We start from the raw sequence: 22,177 nt of genomic DNA, 5'->3' as shown, positions 1-22,177 counted from the left end.
TGTCTGTCCCGCTCCCACTGCCCTTGTCTGTGCCCCCCCTTGTCTGTGTGTCTGTCCTCACTCCCACTGCCCTTGTCTGTGCCCCCCCTTGTCTGTGTGTCTGTCCCACTGCCCTTGTCTGTGTGTCTGTCCCGCTCCCACTGCCCTTGTCTGTGTGTCTGTCCCGCTCCCACTGCCCTTGTCTGTGCCCCCCCTTGTCTGTGTGTCTGTCCCGCTCCCACTGCCCTTGTCTGTGCCCCCCCTTGTCTGTGTGTCTGTCCCACTGCCCTTGTCTGTGTGTCTGTCCCGCTCCCACTGCCCTTGTCTGTGCCCCCCCTTGTCTGTGTGTCTGTCCTCACTCCCACTGCCCTTGTCTGTGCCCCCCCTTGTCTGTGTGTCTGTCCCACTGCCCTTGTCTGTGTGTCTGTCCCACTGCCCTTGTCTGTGTGTCTGTCCCGCTCCCACTGCCCTTGTCTGTGCCCCCCCTTGTCTGTGTGTCTGTCCCACTGCCCTTGTCTCTCTGTGTCCCCCTCGTCTGTGTGTCTGTCCGCCCCCCCACACACACACGCCGCTGTCTGTCTGTCTCTCTCCCTTTCTCTGTGTGTCTGCTTCCCCCCCCCCCCCCCTTGTCTGTCCCCCTTCTGTGGGTCGCGGGGGCTGCCCCGCCCGTGTGTCCCGGCCCCCGGCGCCCCCTGCCGCCCGGCGCTGGGCTCGCAGGCTGGCCCGGGCGGGGAGGCCTGACAGCCTCGGCCGGTGTGTGCGGAGGAAGCGCAGGGCCATGGCGCTCAGCCCCCCCGAGAGCCGGCCGGGCCCGGCCCCGCACCCGCCGCCCGAGCGGGACGGCGGCGAGGACCCGGTGCCCATCGACCACCAGCAGCTGCGCAGCCTGGCGCCCGAGCCGGGCGGGGTCCCGCTGCACTCGCCGTGGACCTTCTGGCTGGACAAGTGAGTGCGGGGCTGCGGCCCGGGGACCCCCCACATCCCCCGACAGGCCCCCCGGAGCCCCCCTGCGCCTCCCGCGGGCCCCCCCACGGGCCCCCCGACAGGCCCCCCGGACCCCCCCGCATCCCCCCTGCGCCTCCGCCGGGCCCCCCCACGGACCTCCCCGCACCGCCGCCGGACCCCTCCGCATCCCCCCGGCCCCCCCCACGGGCCCCCCGACAGGCCCCCCGGACCCCCCCGCATCCCCCCTGCGCCTCCGCCGGGCTCCCCCCGGACCCCCCCCGACAGGCCCCCCGGACCCCCCCCGCATCCCCCGACAGGCCCCCCGGAGCCCCCCGCATCCCCCCTGCGCCGCCGCCGGGCTCCCCCCGGACCCCCCCCGACAGGCCCCCCGGACCCCCCCCGCATCCCCCGACAGGCCCCCCCCCCCGCATCCCCCCTGCGCCGCCGCCGGGCTCCCCCCGGACCCCCCCGCATCCTCCCTGCGCCGCCGCCGGGCTCCCCCCGGACCCCCCCGACAGGCCCCCCCCGGACCCCCCCGCATCCTCCCTGCGCCGCCGCCGGGCCCCCCACGGACCCCCCCGACAGGCCCCCCGGACCCCCCCGCATCCCCCCTGCGCCGCCGCCGGGCTCCCCCACGGGCCCCCCGACAGGCCCCCCGGACCCCCCCGCATCCCCCGGCCCCCCCCCCGACAGGCCCCCCCACGGACCCCTCCGACAGGCCCCCCCACGGAGCCTCCCGCCCCTCCACCGGGCCCCCCCACGGACCCCCCGCCAGGCCCCCCGCATCCCCCCGGACCCCTCTGCGCCCCCGCCAGGCCCCCCCCACGGACCCCTCCGCCAGCCCCCCTGTGCCCCCCCTTGTCAGACCCCCCCGCACTCCTACGGACCCCCCTGCGCCTCTGCCAGGCCCCCCACAGACCCTCCCGCCAGACCCCCGACACCTCCCCAGATCCCCCGACACTCCATGGACACACACCCTGCCAGGTCCCCTCGCACCCCACTGTTAGGCCTCCGACACCCCCACAGATCCCCCCTCCAGGCCCCGCACTCCTGCCAGGCCCCCCACAAACTCTCCTATCAGCCCCCTGACACCTCCACAGACCAGTAGCAGGCCCCCGACACTCCACGAACCCCCCCGCCAGCCTCTGTCCCACAGATCCCCCTTGTCAGGCCCCCGACACCCCGCACAGACCTCCCTTCGCCCCGCCAGGCCTTCCTAACACCTCCTGAAGCCCCCATCCATCAGCCCTCCTCCCCCCGGCAAAACCTCTTCCCCAAAACCCTCCAGACCCAGGGACCTTCTGCCAGGTGGCCCCCATGAGATCCTACCCCAACCAGGGACTGTCTGTGGAACCTCTGGGGCCCACGAACACCCCTCCCTCCCACCGTGATAGTTCCCCCATCAGACTCCGCAAGACCTGCTCCGACCTAAACTCAGCCAGACCCCAACTTCTAGGGCCCAGGGGCTCTCTGTCATGCCCCCACGAGACAACCCCTCCACCCTGGCTGAGGGACTCTCCCCTAGCCTCCATGAGACAACTCCACTTCTCCCACCCACCCCCAGCCTGGGGACCCTCTGTGAAACACCTCCCCTCCCCTCCCCCCAGCCTAGGGACCCCCATTCCAAGAAGGATCCCGCTAAACACAGGGCTCAAGGCTGTTGTCTCTCAGACCTGGTGTGGGTGACAGGTCTGGTATTGTCTGCCTTGCAGGCTCTGCCAGGGCACTCCATAACCCCCCCCCCCATCCCAAATACACAAGGCTGAGCAGGGGAGGGACCCTCTCCCAGTTTTGAAGCCCCACACTGTTCCTAACTGCCACAGCTTCCTCATCCCCTTACTCCTAACTGTCCCAGTCCAGACTCAGAGCCTGACACCACTCTGTCCCTATCTGCCCAGCTTGAATCAAAGTGTGATTCTTGCCCCTGTTTTTGACTGCCTGACTGTAAAGTCAAATTCCTTCACCCCATTCCTAATTGGTTCACCCTCTCTGCCCTAACCCCATTTTAGCACACTGTTACCCAAACTTCATAATGGGAAATTGGCTTGTTGTTTTACAGAATTGGGTTGTAACCAGAGAATGAGTCCAGGAGCCATAAATAAAAAGCTTCTTCCTATTAGTCAGCTGTGGCCTGAAACTAAGACAGTTTCTTACAACATCTTGGATTTCATTAGCACCTTTCCTCCCACAGAGCTTTACAAACGAATGTTCCAACTTTATGCAGGGATCATTTCAGCTGCTGCTGAAGTGTTGCCTTGCTTATGGCAGCTGTTTAACATGTGCACAACAGCTCACAGCACAACAAATTAGAACATGAAGTGAAGGGCGACAGTAATAAAAACAAAACTTCTTTGTAATTCTGACAATAAGATCTGAAACACATTTTTAAAGGAGTAAGAGCTCACCAAGTTTCCTGAAATACTCTGTTTTGCTAATTATTGAGCATCTGCAATGCACTTAGTGCAGTACAGAAGAAGAAATTGTCCCAGTGCTATAGTGTTTACTATCTAAATTGAACACTAACAATCCAGTTCAGATGCTACAGGCAGAGTAAATATATTTATCAGTTTAAATGTTGTTTGTTGTATGGTAAACAACCTAGACTATTTTGGTAAATAGGTATCCATTGATTACTGCTATTATTTACAAGCCTATGCTAGGATTTTTAGTATGGTGTTCCTTTAAAAATAAGCATAAAAACATTGAAAAATAGCTTTAAACTTCACCCAGGTCTCTTGTAAAACAGGTTGAATGATGATGAGTTATTTTTCTCCCTCTGACTTTCATATGTTCTACACATAGGAAAGCTTTCTGTATGTAGCTAATGTAGACATAAAATAAATGTGAAATGTCTTTATATACTTTTAGTTGCTAGCTTTAACATTTTATAATACTATACTCATAAAATTAAGAAAACACAAATTCTGAAGTGCCTTTTCTTCCTAGTTTAATAAATAAACATTGATTCATGTAATAGTGTTGTTTCAAAACCCATATTTAGACATGATGCTTGTAAATAACAGTAGGCTAATGGCTATATTTGTAAGATCATGCTGTCATTTCACTTACAGCATGAAAACACCTGGATATTGTATTTTTTGCCCTGATCCTGAAACAGTCAGCACAGGCACTGTCTCCTCCCCCAACATTAGCGTGCTTCTATGTGGGTGAAAGGCCCACCTACGCTGAGTTATTTGAATAACTGTGGCCTACATTTCTAATTTTTTTTAAAAACTGTATCAACACACTTGGTATAGATGATCCAGCAGAAATGAGTTTTTTTTGGAGGAATTAGCTATATTTTACGTTAGTTAAGCAAAGTGAGTATCTAATGGTCACATGATATTTTACCTGTTTGACTTTTTTAAAGAGTTTTACTTAACATACTTTGTAGCTGAAGCATGGGCAGTTAGCAACACTGGAATTGGTACCTGTGATGTTTATAAATGGACATAGAGGAACAAAGCAAAACCTCTGAGAGTTTAGAAATTGAATCCTCTTACTCATTCAGTCACACAGTCTTTGAAGTATCCTCTTTAGAAAAATGTAACTTTTATTTTTAAAAAAATTGCAAGTTTGTTTGTATCCTAATATCGTCTCTGTGTCTTATTAACTATTTAATAGAAAAGTAGAGAAACCTTTGAGAATACACAAGAGGATCTTCTGATCATGCAAACACTCATTTGAGTAATCCCATTGAGTTTAAATGCATAAATATTTGCAAGATCAAGGCCTACAATAGGGGTAGGCAAAATACATCCCTGTGGGCTTCATCTTGCTCACCAAACATTTTTCACCAGCTCACCATGACCCTCTGGCCTGGGGACAGAGGAAAAGGTCCAGTGGCCCTGTGGAGCACTTGGGCAATCTGCTTGCCTGCCATGACCCAAGCTACACCACTCCCAGAAGCGCTATGGCCAGAGGCTGCTGGCAAGTGTGTCTCTGCACTGTCCTTTGGGGGAGGAGAAGGGTCTCTGCTTGCGCTACCCAGGGCGGCAACCTATGGGGTGGGCGCCTGATGGCAGCTGTAAGGGGCACCGTGCGCCTGGCCATGCAGCGCCCCTTACAGCTGCCATCAGGCACCTTGCGCCCGGGGCTGCGCGGTGCCCCTTAGAGCTGCAATCAGGTGCCGTGCGCCCGATTGCAGCTGTAAGGTGCGCAGTGCGCCAGGGGGTGGGGCTGCGCATGCGCCGTGCGCCCTGGGTGGAGCCGTGCATGCGTTGCGCTCCTGCTTCCCAGGATGCAGGAATGGCTCGAGTCGGCCCTGGTGCTACCCCTCAATGGGAGCTCCAGGGGTGGTGCTCGGGTCCTTAACTCAACACCGAGAGACCTGCTGCTCTCTCCCTCCAAGAGGCGTGCAGAGACACTTTTGCCAGCAGCAACTCCCTGCTTTGAGGAGCTGGGGTCACCATGGCATGGAGGCAGTTTGCCTGCCTGAGTGACTGGTTGCACTGCCAGCCAGTGGACACCTATGCTGGGGGCTAATTTGGCTACGAGAAATCAGGAAAGAGATCTTGGAGTTACTGTGGATAGTTCTCTGAAAACTTCCACGCAGTATGCAGCGGCGGTCAAAAAGGCAAATAGGATGTTAGGAATTATTAAGAAAGGGATAGAAAATAAGACTCAGAATATCTTACTGCCCTTGTATAAAACTATGGTACGCCCACATCTTGAATACTGTGTACAGATGTGGTCTCCTCACCTCAAAAAAGATATTTTAGCCTTGGAAAGGGTTCAGAAAAGGGCAACTATAATGATTAGGGGTTTGGAACGGGTCCCATATGAAGAGAGGTTAAATGACTGGGTCTTTTCAGTTTAGAAAAGAGGAGACTGAAGGGTGATATGATAGAGGTATATAAAATCATGAGTGGTGTGGAGAGGGCCAATAAAGAAAAGTTATTTATTAGTTCCCATAATAGAAGAACTAGAGGACACCAAATGAAATTAATGGGTAGCAGGTTTAACACTAATAAAAGAAAGTTCTTCTTCACAGAGCACATAGTCAACCTGTGGAACTCCTTGCCAGAGGAGGCTGTGAAGGCTAGGACTATAACAGAGTTTAAAGAGAAGCTAGATAATTTCATGGAGGTTAGGTCCATAAAAGGCTATTAGCCAGGGGATAATATGGTGTCCCTGGCCTCTGTTTGTCAGAGGGTGGAGATGGATGGCATGAGACAAATCGCTTGATCATTGTCTTCCGTCCACCCCCTCTGGGGCACCTGGTGCTGGCCACTATCAGCAGACAGGCTGCTGGGCTAGATGGACCTTTGGTCTGACCCAGTATGGCCATTCTTATGTTCTTATGCTGGTAAGCATCTCCCTGTTGGAACCTGCACCTGGCACCCCCTTCCATATCCCAAATCCTGCCCAAGGTCACAACCCTCTGCTTCACCCAAACTCACTCCGAGGTCCTGCACTCCTCCTACATCTCTATCCCAGATCAGAAGCAATTCCTATACCCAAACTCCCTACTAGAACCTGTATCCCTTCTTGCACCCAAACTCCATCACAGTCCCTCCCCCCCATTAATATAACAAACATGTGCAACCCATGACCACTTAGCAAAATTCTTGGAGTGCCCCCCCCCCCCTGCAAAAATTATTGCCCAGCCTGACCTAAAGTGTTGAATAACCATTCAGATCCTCCTGGAGTTAATTACGCTGAAGCTGATTTGTCGGTTGTATTTGTTTGCACTTGATCTACACAGCCATTTGGAGATGTTTATGTTTATCTCTTGTGGCCAACAGCAAAGAAAGTTTAAGATCCATGGCAAATTATATATTATGAAATGTTATAAAGCCTATTCTATTTCAGAATTTTTAAAAGTTAAATTGATTTTTTTACTAACTTTTGTGTTGTCTACTTCATATAAGTATATAACAGTATACATTTTTCCTTATTTTAAATGAATGACAATGCTGAAATTAAACACAATAGAACTGAAAGATATGTTTTTGCATTATTGAATTTTCTGACCTGAGCTCCTTCTAACCTGTTAAGAGGAGGGATATCAATGTGTAGACGACTACACGATTAACCAATAAGCCTGGGCTTATCAGTTAATCTTGTTGACTGCATGCATTCTCCTAACCCCCACTGCCTCTTTTCTAGCAGGAGCCAGTGCCCGTGAGGAGCTGGCTTAAAAGCCGGTTCCCCGCAGACAGAGGCTGCTCTGGCATCCCTCTGCTTTATCGGGGCAGCAGCGCAGGGCAGCAGGTGAGAACCGGTCTGCACGGGAAGCTGGTTTTTAAACTGGCTCCCCTCACAGACCAGCGCCTGCCTGCCATCCCGTGTTGCTGGCTCTGATAGGCAGCAGTGTGGGGTGGTAGGAGGCTCTCTGGGAGTGGGAGCCCCCAGAGACTATTGAATAGTTGTGTAATCACTATAATTTCATGCGGTTACACAAGTATTCAATTACGTGCTATCTAACATCCCCAGTTAAGAGTCAAAGGTTGTGCAATATAATTCAAAAAGTATGACCTCAAAATCAAAAGTTTCAGATAGTCTCCAAACTCACCATACACAAATATTACTTCTGTGCATTTCCTAGGAAGACGGGAACAAACAATGGACTAATGTCAAGAGGGAAGGATGTCAGCAAATAGAATAGATGTTTTCGATACCATTTTAAAAATAAATATAAGCTAAAGATATAAAAACAGAAGGTAGCTTTTGATATGTAGGACCCTGATCCTGCCCTTATCGTTATGTGGGCAAACCCCTGTTCTTATGCAAACTCTCATTGAGGTGACTATGGGCGGAGGCATCCACCTATGCAGGCCTGATTGTTGCAGGATCAGTGCTTAGGACTGTACAGTCTCTGAAAAGGGTTGTAAATAATTGAAATATATCCAAACAATTACAACTCTATCTGTAACTGTGTACATTATATTTTTCATACACTTCTAAAATAAGGATGTTAAGGAGCAGGTATTTGTCTAATTGTGTAGTCAATGCAATTTGTATTGATTATGTGATTAGTCGATAAGGGGAGGTGCTCTGTAGAGCTGCAGCAGAGTAAGTCCAGCAGCCCCTGTTCATGATGGTTCAGGCTGGCCATGGGCAGAGGCTGCTCCAGGAGCAACCCCTGTCCATGGCAAGCCCGGGCCACCGCGAACAGGGACTGCTGCCAGAGCAGCCTCTGCCCACAGCAAGGCCAGGTTGCCACGAACATTTGCATTTCTTAGAGGCAGTACGACTTTTTCCGTATGTGTGGCAATGGTATTGTTGATTAGATATCTTGTACTGGTATCTTGCCATGTATTTGTTTTAGGAAAATGATGGAAGTGTCTTGGAGAAATTATTATTCAGCAGTCAGACAAGGAAGATCTTGTATATGATCTTCAAATGTTAATATTCAGCTGCTTCCTAAAAGATCCAGGTAGCGGCCAGCTTTTTTAAAAAAAATGATCTACCTAACAAGTGATGCAAATTTCTACTTTTAGATTATGTGCTAAGTGTTCAAAATGAGAAGGGGGCCTTTAGCACATGAAAATGAAACTGTTTTCTTCTCCTTTTGCAGGGCCCCTAGTCTGCTCCTGCTGTAGTTTACTTGACTTTGTTGTTTATTGTAATGCTGCAGCATGGACTATGTTAGTAACATCGTGTTGCCCCCGGGCCTCCATTGGGTCTTACAGATGCCTGTAGCTCCAACTCTGCAAACTAATCTCTACTAATGCACCCTTATACCTACTTGGGGCAGAGGCTGTGCACAGGTGTAGGGTTCTGGCCACCTGAATTGGCTTTCAGGATCTTGGGCCTTTCAATGAAAGGCAAATCTTGTGGTTTTTAAAATAATCTTTTGAAAAAGTGAAGACTCTCTTTAGACAGCAGTTTCCTGGTGGGCGGGATGTCTGGGTTATTGTGTTAAATGAGAATTTGACAGTCAGAATTTGGGTATTGCAGAAAAAGAAAATAAAACAGTAAGTAAGGAGCATGGGTGTCCCTAATACTAAGGTGGCTTGAGGCATTCAGAACAATTGTTTTATTCGATTTTAGAATTTAGATCTGCAGATCACCACCTTTGTATAAAAAACAAAGCTACAACTAAAGCACAGTAAGGGTTTGGTTGTGCCAGGAAAATGGGATGTGCCTGGAATGGGATTATTTTTCATAAAACCATACAGAAGAGACAGAATCACCAGGCAGGTAGGTTGGGGGTGTACCCCCTCCCATCCAGGATTGCCCCAGCCCCAAGCCTCCCACCCATTCATATGGGGACATTGCTGGCTGTTCCCCTTTGTCAGGGAGCAAGGGGAAAGTGCAGTTTGTTGCATTCCTCACTCTGGCTAGGGAGCACAGGGGAGCAGATGAACCTGGACCTACCCTGACCAGGGAACGTTACCCCTCTCCCAGCTGTGCCTGCTGGAGCTTCAGCAGCCATAGAGAGGTGCTTCTCACCTGGCCCCAATCTACTGTGGTGAGAGAGAGCTGGGATAGTCCTCTCTCCCCCGGACAGCCTGCATCCTGAACCTCTCATCATTGGCCCCAGCCCAGAGCAATGAATTAAATGAAGCATAGACATTTTCATTTTATTTTCCAAACAAAATCCAAAAAATAATTGAGTTAAGGACCCGAGCAACGCCAACTCTTTTATTTACAAATAAAGGATTTTAAAATATAGTTTTACAAATTTCCAGCAGCCAGTTAAATCTGTGTATTATTAATGACCATTTTGAAATCTACAATTGTGAAAATTATATGTTTGAAACAATTTTGAACTTTTAATAGCTTTCGCTGCTCTCCTGCAGCATCCCTTTAATTGTCTAGGTAGCTGTCAAGGATTATGAACACATGGCTTGTAATGAAAACCATTAGTAATATAAAAAATGTTCATCTTAGCAAATGCATTCTGACTGTTTCAGTGGTTTGAAGTCATTTTTGTCTATATTCAGACTGGATTACTTGGCCAGTTGCTAGTGTTGCACACAGTTGCTCTGTATGTACATTTTGGAAGAAAATAGTTTATTTTGCTTATTTGCATCTAAATATTTAGGGTGGAATTTCTAGAAGCTCTCAGCTTTGGTCTGATTCTCTTCCTATTGAAACCAGTCGTAAAAATCCCAATGTGGGAGCCTAGTTATCTCAATGTTGAGCCTGTCTGAAAATTTGACCCTTAATTCTTGCAGATAATTTAGTGATAGACATTGATATTGATAGTGAAAACATCCAGAGTTGCTTTAGAAAATAGTAAATGGAATCTAAACGTTAATGTTTCAGGCATAATAAGCAACTTCTAATTGCTGAGAATAAGAAAGAAACTTCAGGTCTTGGCAGTTATTCCAAATGTCAGATTTCTTGCACTTTTGTCCAAGCAATTGTTAGGGTATGTCTACACAGCAGCATTATTTCAGAATAACTGGTGTTATTCCGAAACAACATAGTGCGCGTCTATATTCAAAACCTTATTTTTGAAATAATGTCAAGATGGAGAACTTCTTATTTTGACTCATGGTAACCCTCATTTCACGAGGAGTAAGGGAAGTCAAAGGAAGAGTGTTCTTCCTTCGACTTCCTGCTGTGTAGATAGTGCCAAAAGCCAAATTAAGCCATTTCAACTTAAGCTATGGAATTGTCTTAGCTGAAGTTGTGTAGCTTAATTCGACTTTAGCCCTGCTGTGTAGATGTACCATTACTGATTAATATCAAAGACAGCATATGAGGATAGGTGGGCCTCTGATCCAGTATAGTGTGACAACTCCTTTATTTCTTGTGTTGCATTAATTTCCCCCCAGCTAAGATTCTGATGGTCAGGCAGTATTTGGGTTTTATAGGAGAAAGCTTGAGGTTTTGGGACATAGGTAGTCTCCCTATGAATATTCCTCATTTTATGTATGTAATGTAGTTGTGGCTGTGTTGGTCCCAGGATATTAGAGAGACAAGGTGGATGAGGTGGGTCTTTTAATGGACCAACTTCTGTTGAGGAAAGATACAAGCTTTTGAGCCATACAGCTCGGCTACGTCTACACTGGCCCCTTTTCCGAAAGGAGCATGCTAATTTTCAACTTCAGAATAGGGAAATCCGTGGGGCATTTAAATATCCCCCGAGGGATTTAAATAAAGATGTCCGCCGCTTTTTTCCGGCTTGGGGAAAAGCCGGAAAAAAGCGTCTAGACTGGCCCGATCCTCCGGAATAAAGCCCTATTCCGGAGGATCTCTTATTCCTACTTCAAAGATCCTCCGGAATAGGGCTTTATTCTGGAGGATCGGGCCTTTCGGAAAAGGGGCCAGTGTAGACGTAGCCCTCATGTTTAGATCTGGAAAAGGAACTCCCAGTCTCAGAGCGAAATGCAAGGTGGAACAGACTGTGTAGTAGTATTAATGGTTAGCACATATTGTGAAGAACTGTTCAAGGTAAAGTGTGTTGTTAACGCGTCTGCAGTCATAGGACAAAAAGCGGGGGGGGGATTCATAATAAGCCATAAATCCAATGTCTTTGTTCAGTCCATCATTTTTTGCATCTAGCAGAGTGAGGTGTAGCTTGTTCATAGGTTTCTAAAAGAAAATATCACTTATATGGCACTTATATGAAGAACTGAAGTAAGACAGTATCCAGATCAAAAATCCCATGAAACATTTTGGCTGTGTCTAGACTGGCCAGTTTTTCCGGAAAATCAGCCGCTTTTCCGGAAAAACTTGCCAGCTGTCTACACTGGCCGCCTGAATTTCTGCAAAAGTAGTGACTTCCTACTGTAAGAAATCAGTGCTTTTTGCGGAAATACTATGCTGCTCCTGTTCGGGCAAAAGTCCCTTTTGCGCAAAAGTTTTGCGCAAAAGGGCCAGTGTAGACAGCTGAGATTTGTTTTCCGCAAAAAAAGCCCCGATCGCGAAAATGGCAATCGGGGCTTTTTTGCGGAAAAGCGCGTCTAGATTGGCCACGGATGCTTTTCCACAAAAAGTGCTTTTGCGGAAAAGCATCCGTGCCAATCTAGACGCTCTTTTCCGCAAATGCTTTTAACGGAAAACTTTTCCGTTAAAAGCATTTCCAGAAAATCATGCCAGTCTAGACGTAGCCTCTGTGTTTAAATGCTTGGTGTCTTAGAGGCCAAGTAAATATTTTAGTTGCTGACTTTTTATTAATGATAACATTTTTGATGGTACTTTTCACATGAGCATGTGAAAGATAAGGTGGCAGACAGGGTTGTTCCAATGAGGGCACAGTGCCTGGGCACCCCCTCCTCTCCGTGACCCACGTGTGGGGACTAAGGCAACCTCCTGCTGCAGGCCCTGTCCCTGCCTCTGCTTTCCTGCCTCCTCTCTACCTCTTCCTCAAGACCTGCCCCTGCTCTGCCCCTCCCCTGAGTAACTGGAGGAGGGGGGAATTAAAGGGCCTTGTGTGGAATGGCAGCAGAGGTCAGCTCCCCCTTCTGCACTTTGAGTGGCCCAGCAGCTTGCTCCTCCCCACTCTGCCACCCTCTCTCACCTTCTTCACAGGGACAGAGAAAGCAGCCAGCTGGGAGAGAGAGGCCCAGCAAAGCAGGACAGGCTGCTGGGCTGCTCTGGATCCTGCCACTACTGTGAATGGGCTCCTCCCTATGCTGCCTTGCACCAAGCTCCTATAATCCTCTGAGTCCCTTCCGGCCATAGCACAGTTGAGGCGGCTGCTGCAGGGTCTGGGGTGGCCATTCCCAACGATCCTGTGGACAGGACAGCTCTGATGGCAAATACAAAAAATAAGGGATTTAAACAGTACCCTGTCGTGGGGTAAGGAGTGTTGTAACTACTTGCATAACAGAGGTGTAAATAATAAGCACTGTTTTGCCATCACAAACCATTTTAAAGGCATTTGTCAATCTCTGCTCTTGTCTGCATCTATTAAAATTAGGATAAATCGTCCACTGTCAGGTAAAATGGTCTAAATAGCCCAATATTAGTCTAATCCTTCAACTTCTGTGATTAGGTTCTTTAAAGTTAGGTTGTTCCTTAATACATGGAATGCAGCAATGAAGAGCTGTAAAGATTAATTTCTGGTCTTCACAGAAAGGTGAATGGCACTTTTGTTTTATCTGTTTTAAAAATGTGAAGGTAATTAAACAGTTAGGGTATGTCTACACTGCAGCATTATTTCAAAATATCTTATTTCGAAATAGTTAAATCGAAATAAGTTATTTCGAAATAGCGTTTCTACACACAAAATGCATTTTGAAATAGCATTTTGCTATTTCAAAATAGCGCCGACGCTGAATCGCATTTAAGGCCGTCCGGAACCAGATCAGGAGTTACTTTGTGTGGCTGCTGCCTGAGGCTATCTGAGGCCTGTGCTTAAAGGGACAGCCCCTGGACAGCCAGTTCTCAGCTTTCCCTGCTTGCTTCTCTACCTCAATGAGGGACAGCAAAGCATTTTGTCTCTGTGTGCTCTGGTTGCCCTCACTCGGGATACCACAGCACTCTGCAACATGGAGCCAGAGCTGCCCCTGGCACTCTGGTGCTTCTCGTGGACATGTTACTGTGAGCCTGGCTGCTCTTTCTGCAGGCTGCCATCCGGGAAGTCCATCGGGAGGCTGTCAGTATCCAGGAGGCCCTGAGAGAGAGCTTCCACCCTGAGGAGCACTAAGAGCCTCCCTGGTCTGCCCCACTGGGGGCTTGTGCCTCATTCCTCCCTCATGTCCTTCCACTTACCCCTCCCTCACCCCCATTCCTGATGTCAAATAAAATACATATATTTTCATGAACACAAACTCTCTTTATTTAACAAAACTAGGGGGGGGGAATTAAACTCTGGTGAGACTGGGGAAAGGAGGCGGGAGAGGCGAGAGGAGAGGGTGGGAGAGGAGAGGGGGAAACCTGGGAGGAGGGAGCTGGAAGGGGGAAGCAAGGGGAAGAAGGGGGAGGGGAAGCTCAGGGTTAAGGGTCTCACCGGGCCAACTTGATTTTCATGCAAACCTGCTCCTGGGTTCGCATGTGGCCTTTGGTGGCCAGGCTGGCAGTTATCCTGCCATAGACGGCCGCATTCCTCTGACTAGTGCGGAGATCATGGATGTTGGGGGCATCCTCCCCAAACCTGAATAAAGGTCCATGATCTTTCAAAATATTGGTTTGGTTGTGTAGGTGCTAGTAAAATTATTTTGAAATAATAGCTGTTATTTTGAAATTACTTTGCTGTGTAGACATACCCAGAGAGTTTGAAAGTGGTCCTATATTTTAGTCTTGCTTCAAAGATTTTGTGGAGATTAACAAAGGGCAGTCAGTTGCCAAACCCGTATTAAACAGCATTGGTAGCAGTAATTAAAAATATCACCCCCATACAATTTTTTAAATTGATATTTGCTGTAGTACTCAACTAAAACAAAATAAATACTCATGTACATGTGAGTCCATGCATAAACTGGACAATAGAGAGCATAAAGATCTGTCTTACTGCATCACTTACATAAAATACACTGATTCTTAGAACCACAAGCACAAAACCCACCAGCTTTTTGGTGGTAAATAAGCCTATTGAGCCTTCTTTCCCTATGTTTCAGGCAGTGGGTGGGGTGGGATAAATGGGATCACAAACTAAGGGTATGTCTACTCTACCAAAAACACCTAGTTTCAGTGACAAAAAGTTTCCACCCCTACAAGAGCCTCCCTCCGCCGCCCTTTATTGTAGACAGAGAGCCAGTGTAGACCTGCTGATTGTGTTGTGGTCAGAACTGACTTCCACTAGTAGACAGTGCCTGCGCTGATGGCTCTGATCAGTGTTTTGATGTCTGCTGTCCTGCAGGCCTGTGCCCCTCCCCTTTCAAAGCTCTGAAATGTAGCTGAGAACTGTGTGCGCTCTTTGTTGGGGGAACAAAAAGCAAATCATAGGACTGCTCCTGTTCTGCTCTGCATTAGGAACACAGCAGCAGGCAGACTGCTGCTACAGGGGAAGGGGGACAAATGCTGTGCTACTTTGACATCCTTAGCACAGAGAACTCACAGAGCTATTCATGATGCTGCTCCCAGCATTTGAGGAGGCTACCATGGGAGATCGTGGAGGGAATCTCAAGATGTGATCAGCAGTTCTTTCACATAACAGTGTACTGTGAGATACATACCCACAGTGCATTGCCTTCACTGATGATGATGGTGCCCCCAGTGTGGACATGATCTGTTGACAGAGGGAGCAAGTATAAACACCTTCTGGTAAGTTTTGTTTTGTCAGTTTTTGAGTATTGACATAAGTTTTGTCAACAAAACTTTTTAGTATAGACATTCCGTAAATATGGGTCAATGATAGGGATGTTTAAATATGGGTAATTTTGTAAGCGTATAACCACTGGAAAACTCAGCAGTTACACATACCCACAGCCAACTCCCCAGAAGCCAGTGCTCACCGCTCCCGGGGAGCCAGCTGCCGCCTGCGCTGCTGCCTCAGATACAGAGGCAGCAGCATGGGATGGCAGCTAGCTCCTGTCTGCAGCGCCGCTTCCGGGGAGCTGATTGCCGCCCCTTCACTGCTGCCTCTGATGCAGAGACAGCAGCACAGGATGGCAGCAGGCTCCCCAGGGCGGAAGCCTGCGTGCAACCATGAATGTTAACCAATAAGCCCAGGCTTATCAGTTACCCGTTTACATGGTTATACAACTACATACCTAGTCAAAAAGGGAATATTGTTGCAAAAAACAAAACCCCAATCTAGAGATGTATTAGCAGCAGTGTTGTATGCAAGAATTAATTCTACTCAGCCCTGATAATGCCTCAAGTAGTGTATAGAAATCATGATCTATGAAGAAAGATTGAAAAAATTGTGTTTGTTCAGCTTGAAGAAGAGATGGCAGGGGCAGAGAGAGGTGATAATCAAGTACATAAAAGGCTGTTATAAGGAGAAGGTGATAAATTATTGTCCTTAGCCACTGAGAACAGGACAAAAAGTAAATTTAATCAAGGGAGATTTAGGTTAGACATCAGGAAAATCTTCCTAACTACATGGGAAGTTAAGTGTTGGTTAAGCGTCTTTCTCCTTCTCAGTCAAGGGCCACAGCAAGGGTTTTTTCCCCCGCTTTTCACTTGTGTGTGGTCCCTGACTGATTTTTCTATGGGTCAGTGGCCCCTAACAGAAAAAAGATTCCCCAGCCCTGCCCTACACTGAGGGAGGACTAAGTATTATCTAGACTAGTGATACTCAGGGTATGTCTAGACTACATCCCTCTGTTGCCAGGGTCGACAAGGTTTACAGGATCGGCCGACAAAGGCTTTCTTTGTCGCCCGATCCCCCTCTTGACAGCCGCTTTTTGCCGACAAACTGCTGACTCGGCAATACGCGATGGCCATTTTTATTCAAATGACGCACAGGAGATTTAAACCTCGCTTCATTTGCAATGTCAGTATGTCTAATTTACATCCCTCTGGCAACAGAGGGATGTAGTCTAGACATACCCTCAGACTGGGGCTTGGGAGCAGCAAATGGGTCCCCCTGCTCTTTCCTCACCTGCCCTATCCGCCTCTCCTACCCCCTGCCCATTTCTCCCCTATCTACACTCCATTCTCCCATCCCCGCCCCTTCCCCATCCTCCCGTCCCATCTCTCTCCCTTCCCCCTCTTACTGCTGCATTCCTCCTTTGACCTGGCTCCTCACTGACAGTGTTTGGAAACCTCTATGGGACCGTCACCCAGAACACACTTACGCCAACACCAATCACCATGCGGGAGAGGCAGAGCCTGCTGTCTGGTCACCCAATCCCTTTGCCCCATATGGAGCAGAGGGCGGGACTCTAATGACATGATGGTTGCTTGCTCCTGCTCACTGGGCAGACTAGGTTAATCAGTTGTGAATTCTGAGATGATATATTTGTGGAAATGCTGTGCATGAAGAAATGATTGAGATATTACCAATGAAAAATAAAACAAAGGGTAAACACATCCTTGAAACTATGATAAACTTAGTAAACGAGAAAAAAAATACTGGATAATCTTGTGTCTCTGTGTACGGACCCCTAGCATGGTCAGCAAATACAGGGGATTCCTTACTCTTGTGAGAACAGCTGAATTGCCCACTTTCGAACTTTCATCATATTGTGCATCAGGAGGCACTTTGTGTGCATCTTGTGGAACTGAACTCAGAAATGTAATGGGTATGGTTGTTTACATTGTCAGTTGGATTCTTTCCCAAGCCCTTAATCACCATTTTACTGCCTGCGTTAATGATAGTAAGCCATTTTTGGATATGAAGGATATCAGACACTCCAAGCTTTCACACTGTGACTGGTTGGTCAAGTTTTACTATCTCATTTGAATGAGTTGAACCTTAAGCTACAAGGACAAGGAAATACAGTCCTGTCTCTGCAGCAGACAGTGTTTGGATTTGAGTCAAAATTGACTGTCTTCATCAAACATATCGAGATGGGCAGATTCATGCATTTTGAAAGATTACAAATGTATTGTGATTTGTATCAGAGAGAGAATCCAAATAACAGCCTTGATTTGCGGCAGCTTCCTGGATTTGTTTCTGAGCTCCTAACGGCATTTGTGACGGGGCGATCGAGTCCCGTGGTGGTGGGACGCTCGAGCCCCGCACTCCAGCTGGGTTCTTCCCGGCGCTGTGGGGCGGTCCGCCCAGAAGGCAGGGGTGGCACACTCCTGCGGAGGGAGCTAGGAAAGTGCGCCATGGGGCGTGCTGGCGATGTTGCGGCGTGCACCGATGATGTTGCACTGTGACTTTGGTGGGCGATTTAAAAACCCGCCGGATTGGGGGGAAGAGGGAGCGGCAAGGCACCAGCACTACCCTGGTGGTCCCAAGCTGGGGGGCCAGGGGACAAAGGGCAGCCGAGAGGACGCTGCAGAGAGAAGGCAGAGGCCGGCATGGAAACCCGGGAAAGGAGCCGGCAGACAGTGATTCCCCCGGCAAAGGGACGGCGTAGAGAGGTGCAGAGTACTCCAGGGCTGACCACCCCCCCACCGAGCTGTGTAGCAGAGAGGTGGTCGGTAAGATTGTCTCCTGGTGGTGACCCGCTGAAGCCCCAAGTCAGGGGTGTGGCGTAGGAAGTGGCCCAGGGTAGGGCGTTGGGCCCGCAGGTTGGTGTGCTTCAGAAGGCTTCCCTGCCAACCTAGACAAGGGAGCAGCTGTGACCCCGCCTTAGGGCCCTGGGCCGGGACTCAGTGGAGAGGGAGGGCCCGGGTCCCCCTACTCTGCCATTGACGGCCAAGGCCAGTGACCAAAGGCGAGTGGAGACTTTGAACTGCAGAAAGACTAAAAGAGCCATTGTGATACAATTGGACCCAGAGGCATTCGAACTGGGAGAGGGTCCCACAAAAGGGTGGTGTCAGCGGTACATAAGCAGGTAGTTGAAGGCTGCCCGGTCAGACGAAAACGGCATGGGCGCGGACCTAAGGGAGGGGTGCACCGGTTGTGTTCTATTGTTAGTGAGGGTGATACTAATAAACCGAGCGGTGGGGCCCAACCCCCACCGGCTTCTGTGTAACAGCATTCAAGTCTCGTTTTGTTGACTTTTGCAAACACAGTGCTTTGTTTAAGTTTGATTCATTCACATAAATCGTCTGTTGAAGAACTGGATTTGACAGTCATTCTAGGCATCTCAGTCAGCAATTTGGAAATGGAAATAGAAGATTTCAAGGAATCAGCTATCTGGGTGGAAAAATCCATCAAGCTGAATTCTGATTTAGAACACCTTGCTTGACAACGTGCAGAATTGGCAAAACTGCACAAATGGGCTGACATGGAGAAATTGGAGCACGATGATAATCTGATTCTGCAAACTTGGAAAGAATATTTCGTCACATACAACGCCATACAGAATGTCAGGTTGCCCTTACTTTCAATGTTTGGCTCCACCTATGTGTGAGCAGACTTTCTCTCATTTGAATCACATCAAAGGTAACTTGTGCTCAAGATTGGCAGAAGACAGCCTGAATGTGCTTATGAAGTGGATTTCACCAGTTATCATGTAAACTTCAAGAAATGTGTGAAAAGATGCAGTAGCAGAAGTCCCATTAAGTAAAGCCATTGGCTACAATGTTTCATTTATGCTATTATTAATCATCATGTCAATTATTAGTAATATTAAGTTGTATATTTTCAGTCACGCAAATGGACATTCTTACCCTAGGTCTTGTTGACCACGTGTTCTGAAGTTTGATGTAGTTTGGCTATTTGGTTTGAAAAAGTTGCCGATCCTTGAATTAGATGGCTATCAAGGTCCCTTCCTGTCCTACATTTTTATGATTCTAAGAAAAGTCTTTTATAACTAACATAACTTAATCTATTTTATAATCATCTCTGTGGTATCTTATAATCATCTCTGATCTTTTAGTCAGAATAAGAAGCACTGAGTATATCCGAATAGACAGCGAGGAGACTCGTATGTTGAATCTTGGCTAGGGAACACCAGTCAAGGCTCACATTGCCTCTAAGTAGAAGCTCACATCTTCCCTGTTCGATGGAGGAATATTTTTGGAATCTGTCCTGTTTATAAAATAGATACATTAGAGGCATTCATCATAAATCTGTTACACTGTTGGCTGATCTGACTACTATGGCTCTGATCATCCATTCCCCATCCTGAGAGAGTCTGGACATGATTGAAAGCAGTGGTTTGGGCCTACTATAGCAATGTCAAAGAAGGTCAAGGACACATTGTAAAGTTAGAATTTGTCAGCTGATACAAAACTTTTCTGTCTCTGAAGTGATGAGGAAAAATATATACTAAAGATCACACATTTATCATTGGAATTCAGTGAAATGGCCTTTTTCATTCTTGATGATAGCCTTAAGTAAATCAAGACCTCAGTGTTACAGGAACAATCTTGATAATGTTATGGTTAGATATGCTGTTTCTCTGTGTTTTTCAGAGAGAAAAATAAGTAATTTCTCACGTAAGCTATTTAAACTTGTTTGGTATAAGGCCCTTGTTTAACAAGAGGAGGCACAAGAAAGGTAACTAAAGGGCTAGATTATTTGATATTAAATCGTGTGAGAACAAGCATGTAGCAAAAAAATTGAAGGATTCCCTGAGGGAAATTTTAAAATTGAGCAAAAAGAGATTCTCACTGTGATTGGAACAGTGGTTCGCGAATATTAAGAACTAGAGAGAAGAAATTGGTTGAACTTTATTAAAGTTGTAGAAAAATAGTTGCCTATTAATTTATCATCACAAGGCTCCAGAATTAAACTCTTTGTATGGAAGGGGCAGTTATATCTTCTTAGGGCTCCTGTTTCTACATAAGAACTCCATTATTTCATATACAGAAACTTAATGTCATGACTATAAGATCTAGAAAGATTTTTTTTATTAAGGAATGCTTAAATTTTGCAGAAGCCACTGGGGTCACAGAGAAGTGGATGCTGATGATCATGACATAATATGATATCAGTTTTATTCATGATGAGAATACAGTAAAATTATCCACTCAAGTTCTAAAATCTTAGAAATCAGCATTTATAATTTCTTTAATTTGCAGTTAAATGAATGATTCAGTTAGTTTTTCAGCACAGCTCAAAGTTACATTATTATTTATTTGCATCAGTAAATTCCAGTTTTGTTTCAAACAGGAATTAATTTTGAAAAATTTTAAAACAAGATTGGGTATTTTGTGAAAAGATATGGTCTAGTGTAAATAAGAATAAATTATGCAGGAAGTCAGACTAGGTGACACTGGCTTCTGGCTTTCTAATCTGTGAATTTATGAATCCAGTATAATTGGGTGTTGGAAGAATGGGAACACAAGAGGTTTGTGTCTCTAAATTTTGTTTTTCATAATTTTTATGTGTTGATTTATATCCAGCCCAAACCATTTTTGTGTGCATTCTGCAACAGAAGTTAATATCTCATAGATTTAAGGCCCAGAAGGAACCATTCTGTCCAGAGGGAACCATTCTGATAATTTAGACTGACCTCTTGCACTTCCAGGTATTGAAATACCATGGAAGGCACCTTCTGTCAGTGTTTTATGTACATTTTGCAGCAAGATTAGACATTTCTCCATTTCTCTAGCTCTTGTATGTTGTTTGGATACTCTTCTTTATCTCCCAAGTTATGGCTTGGGCTACTCTTTTCTGTCTCATAAATAAATATGTAATTTTATTTAGTGTGGCAACTAGTGGAAAGCTTAAATTCCAAATTGACCATTTGTTCACATTTTAGGACTCTCAACAGTTTCTTTTGCACCTTCAAATAATTTTTTTGGAGAAAAAACAAAATATTGACAAACAAACTGGAAGTACAGAGGAGTATTCTGAAGGACTTGGATAATTATTTTAAAAATGAATTGGATAACAGCTCTACCAGGATTACTGAACCACTTGCATATAGTTTTGGTGATCACTTTTTTGAAGTGTTAATTTTTTCTTTGCAGCTCTGATTTTTTTTCTCATCTTTAGTTTGTATCAGTGCCATGAACGGAAGATTTATGTCATTTGGTAGCGTTGGGTATAGTGTTGAAATATGCTAGGCAAGCTCGTCCCCACAGCACTGTCAGGCAAGTTACTAAAAATAAGCAATGAATCATATTCCACCTAAACCTTAAAATGAATAATGTGATGATTGGTTGATATTCTCTGCCAGCTTGTAAGTTGTGAATGTTGTTTCTTTGGAATATGGATTTATAGCTATCAAACTGAATGATTTTATGGCCCCAAAGCAGAGTACTCTGTTCTTTATTCCCCAAGAGATTTTTAAGTGGCATAAAAATGTGATAAATATCTGTTGTTGATACTTTGTCAGCTTTTGAAGTTTACTGTTTCATAATGCTTACTTACCATTCATGCAAGTTAGGTTTTAGTATTATCACAGCACTCCAATGGCAACATCAGTGTACATACATGGGGATGATGATGTCATGTATAGGAAGGCAAAATTATGTCCATATACACTTGGGTCTATGAAGTTAGGAAACAGGCAAAAGGACAGCATGTCAAAGCTTATTTCTCAGACGGCTATCTGAAACACATAGAAACAAAACAATCCACCCATATCTTTTGACCACGGAATTACAATGTAAGAAGCACAAAATGTTAGAGTCTCTAAGGCCATGTCTTCACTACATCAATGAAAGACTGATGCTGCCATGGTCGAACTCGCTAAATCAAACTCAGAGGACGCCCCATCGGCGTATGCTCCCATTGACCTCCCACTGTGTGGTCACCCCAGAAATGTGATTTAAGATATGTCACTCCAGCTACCTAATTAACATAGCTGTAGATGCATATCTTAAGACGGCCTTCTACTGTAGTGTTGACCAGGCCTGAGATGGAATCATAGATTACTAGGACTGGAAGGGACCTCGAGAGGTCATCGAGTCCAGTCCGCTGCCCTCATGGCAGGACCAAATACTG

General features: G+C 46.9%; 1 protein-coding gene and 1 long non-coding RNA gene across 2 annotated transcripts in view; one reads left to right on the top strand and one right to left on the bottom strand.

Moving 5' to 3' along the window:
• Positions 1-681: 681 nt before the first annotated feature.
• The window catches only part of EIF4E3 (eukaryotic translation initiation factor 4E family member 3), a 45,792-nt gene continuing 24,296 nt past the window's right edge, over positions 682-22,177 (top strand). Inside the window, exon 1 of the mRNA XM_075938642.1 lies at positions 682-924. Coding sequence (XP_075794757.1) covers positions 758-924 — 167 coding nt within the window. The 5' untranslated portion in view covers positions 682-757. The remainder of the gene's footprint in view (positions 925-22,177) is intronic.
• Positions 11,941-21,891, bottom strand: LOC142830912 (uncharacterized). The gene is made up of 3 exons (XR_012906450.1): positions 21,602-21,891; positions 14,946-14,998; positions 11,941-12,577 (listed from the first exon to the last, which is right to left on the bottom strand). It is a non-coding gene; the product is annotated as an uncharacterized LOC142830912 (long non-coding RNA).

The sequence above is a fragment of the Pelodiscus sinensis genome, chromosome 11 (assembly GCF_049634645.1).
Source record: "Pelodiscus sinensis isolate JC-2024 chromosome 11, ASM4963464v1, whole genome shotgun sequence".
NCBI classification, from domain to species: domain Eukaryota; kingdom Metazoa; phylum Chordata; order Testudines; family Trionychidae; genus Pelodiscus; species Pelodiscus sinensis.
The sequence above is the reverse complement of the archived record's forward strand: the minus strand, read 5'-3'. Positions and strand labels throughout refer to the sequence as shown.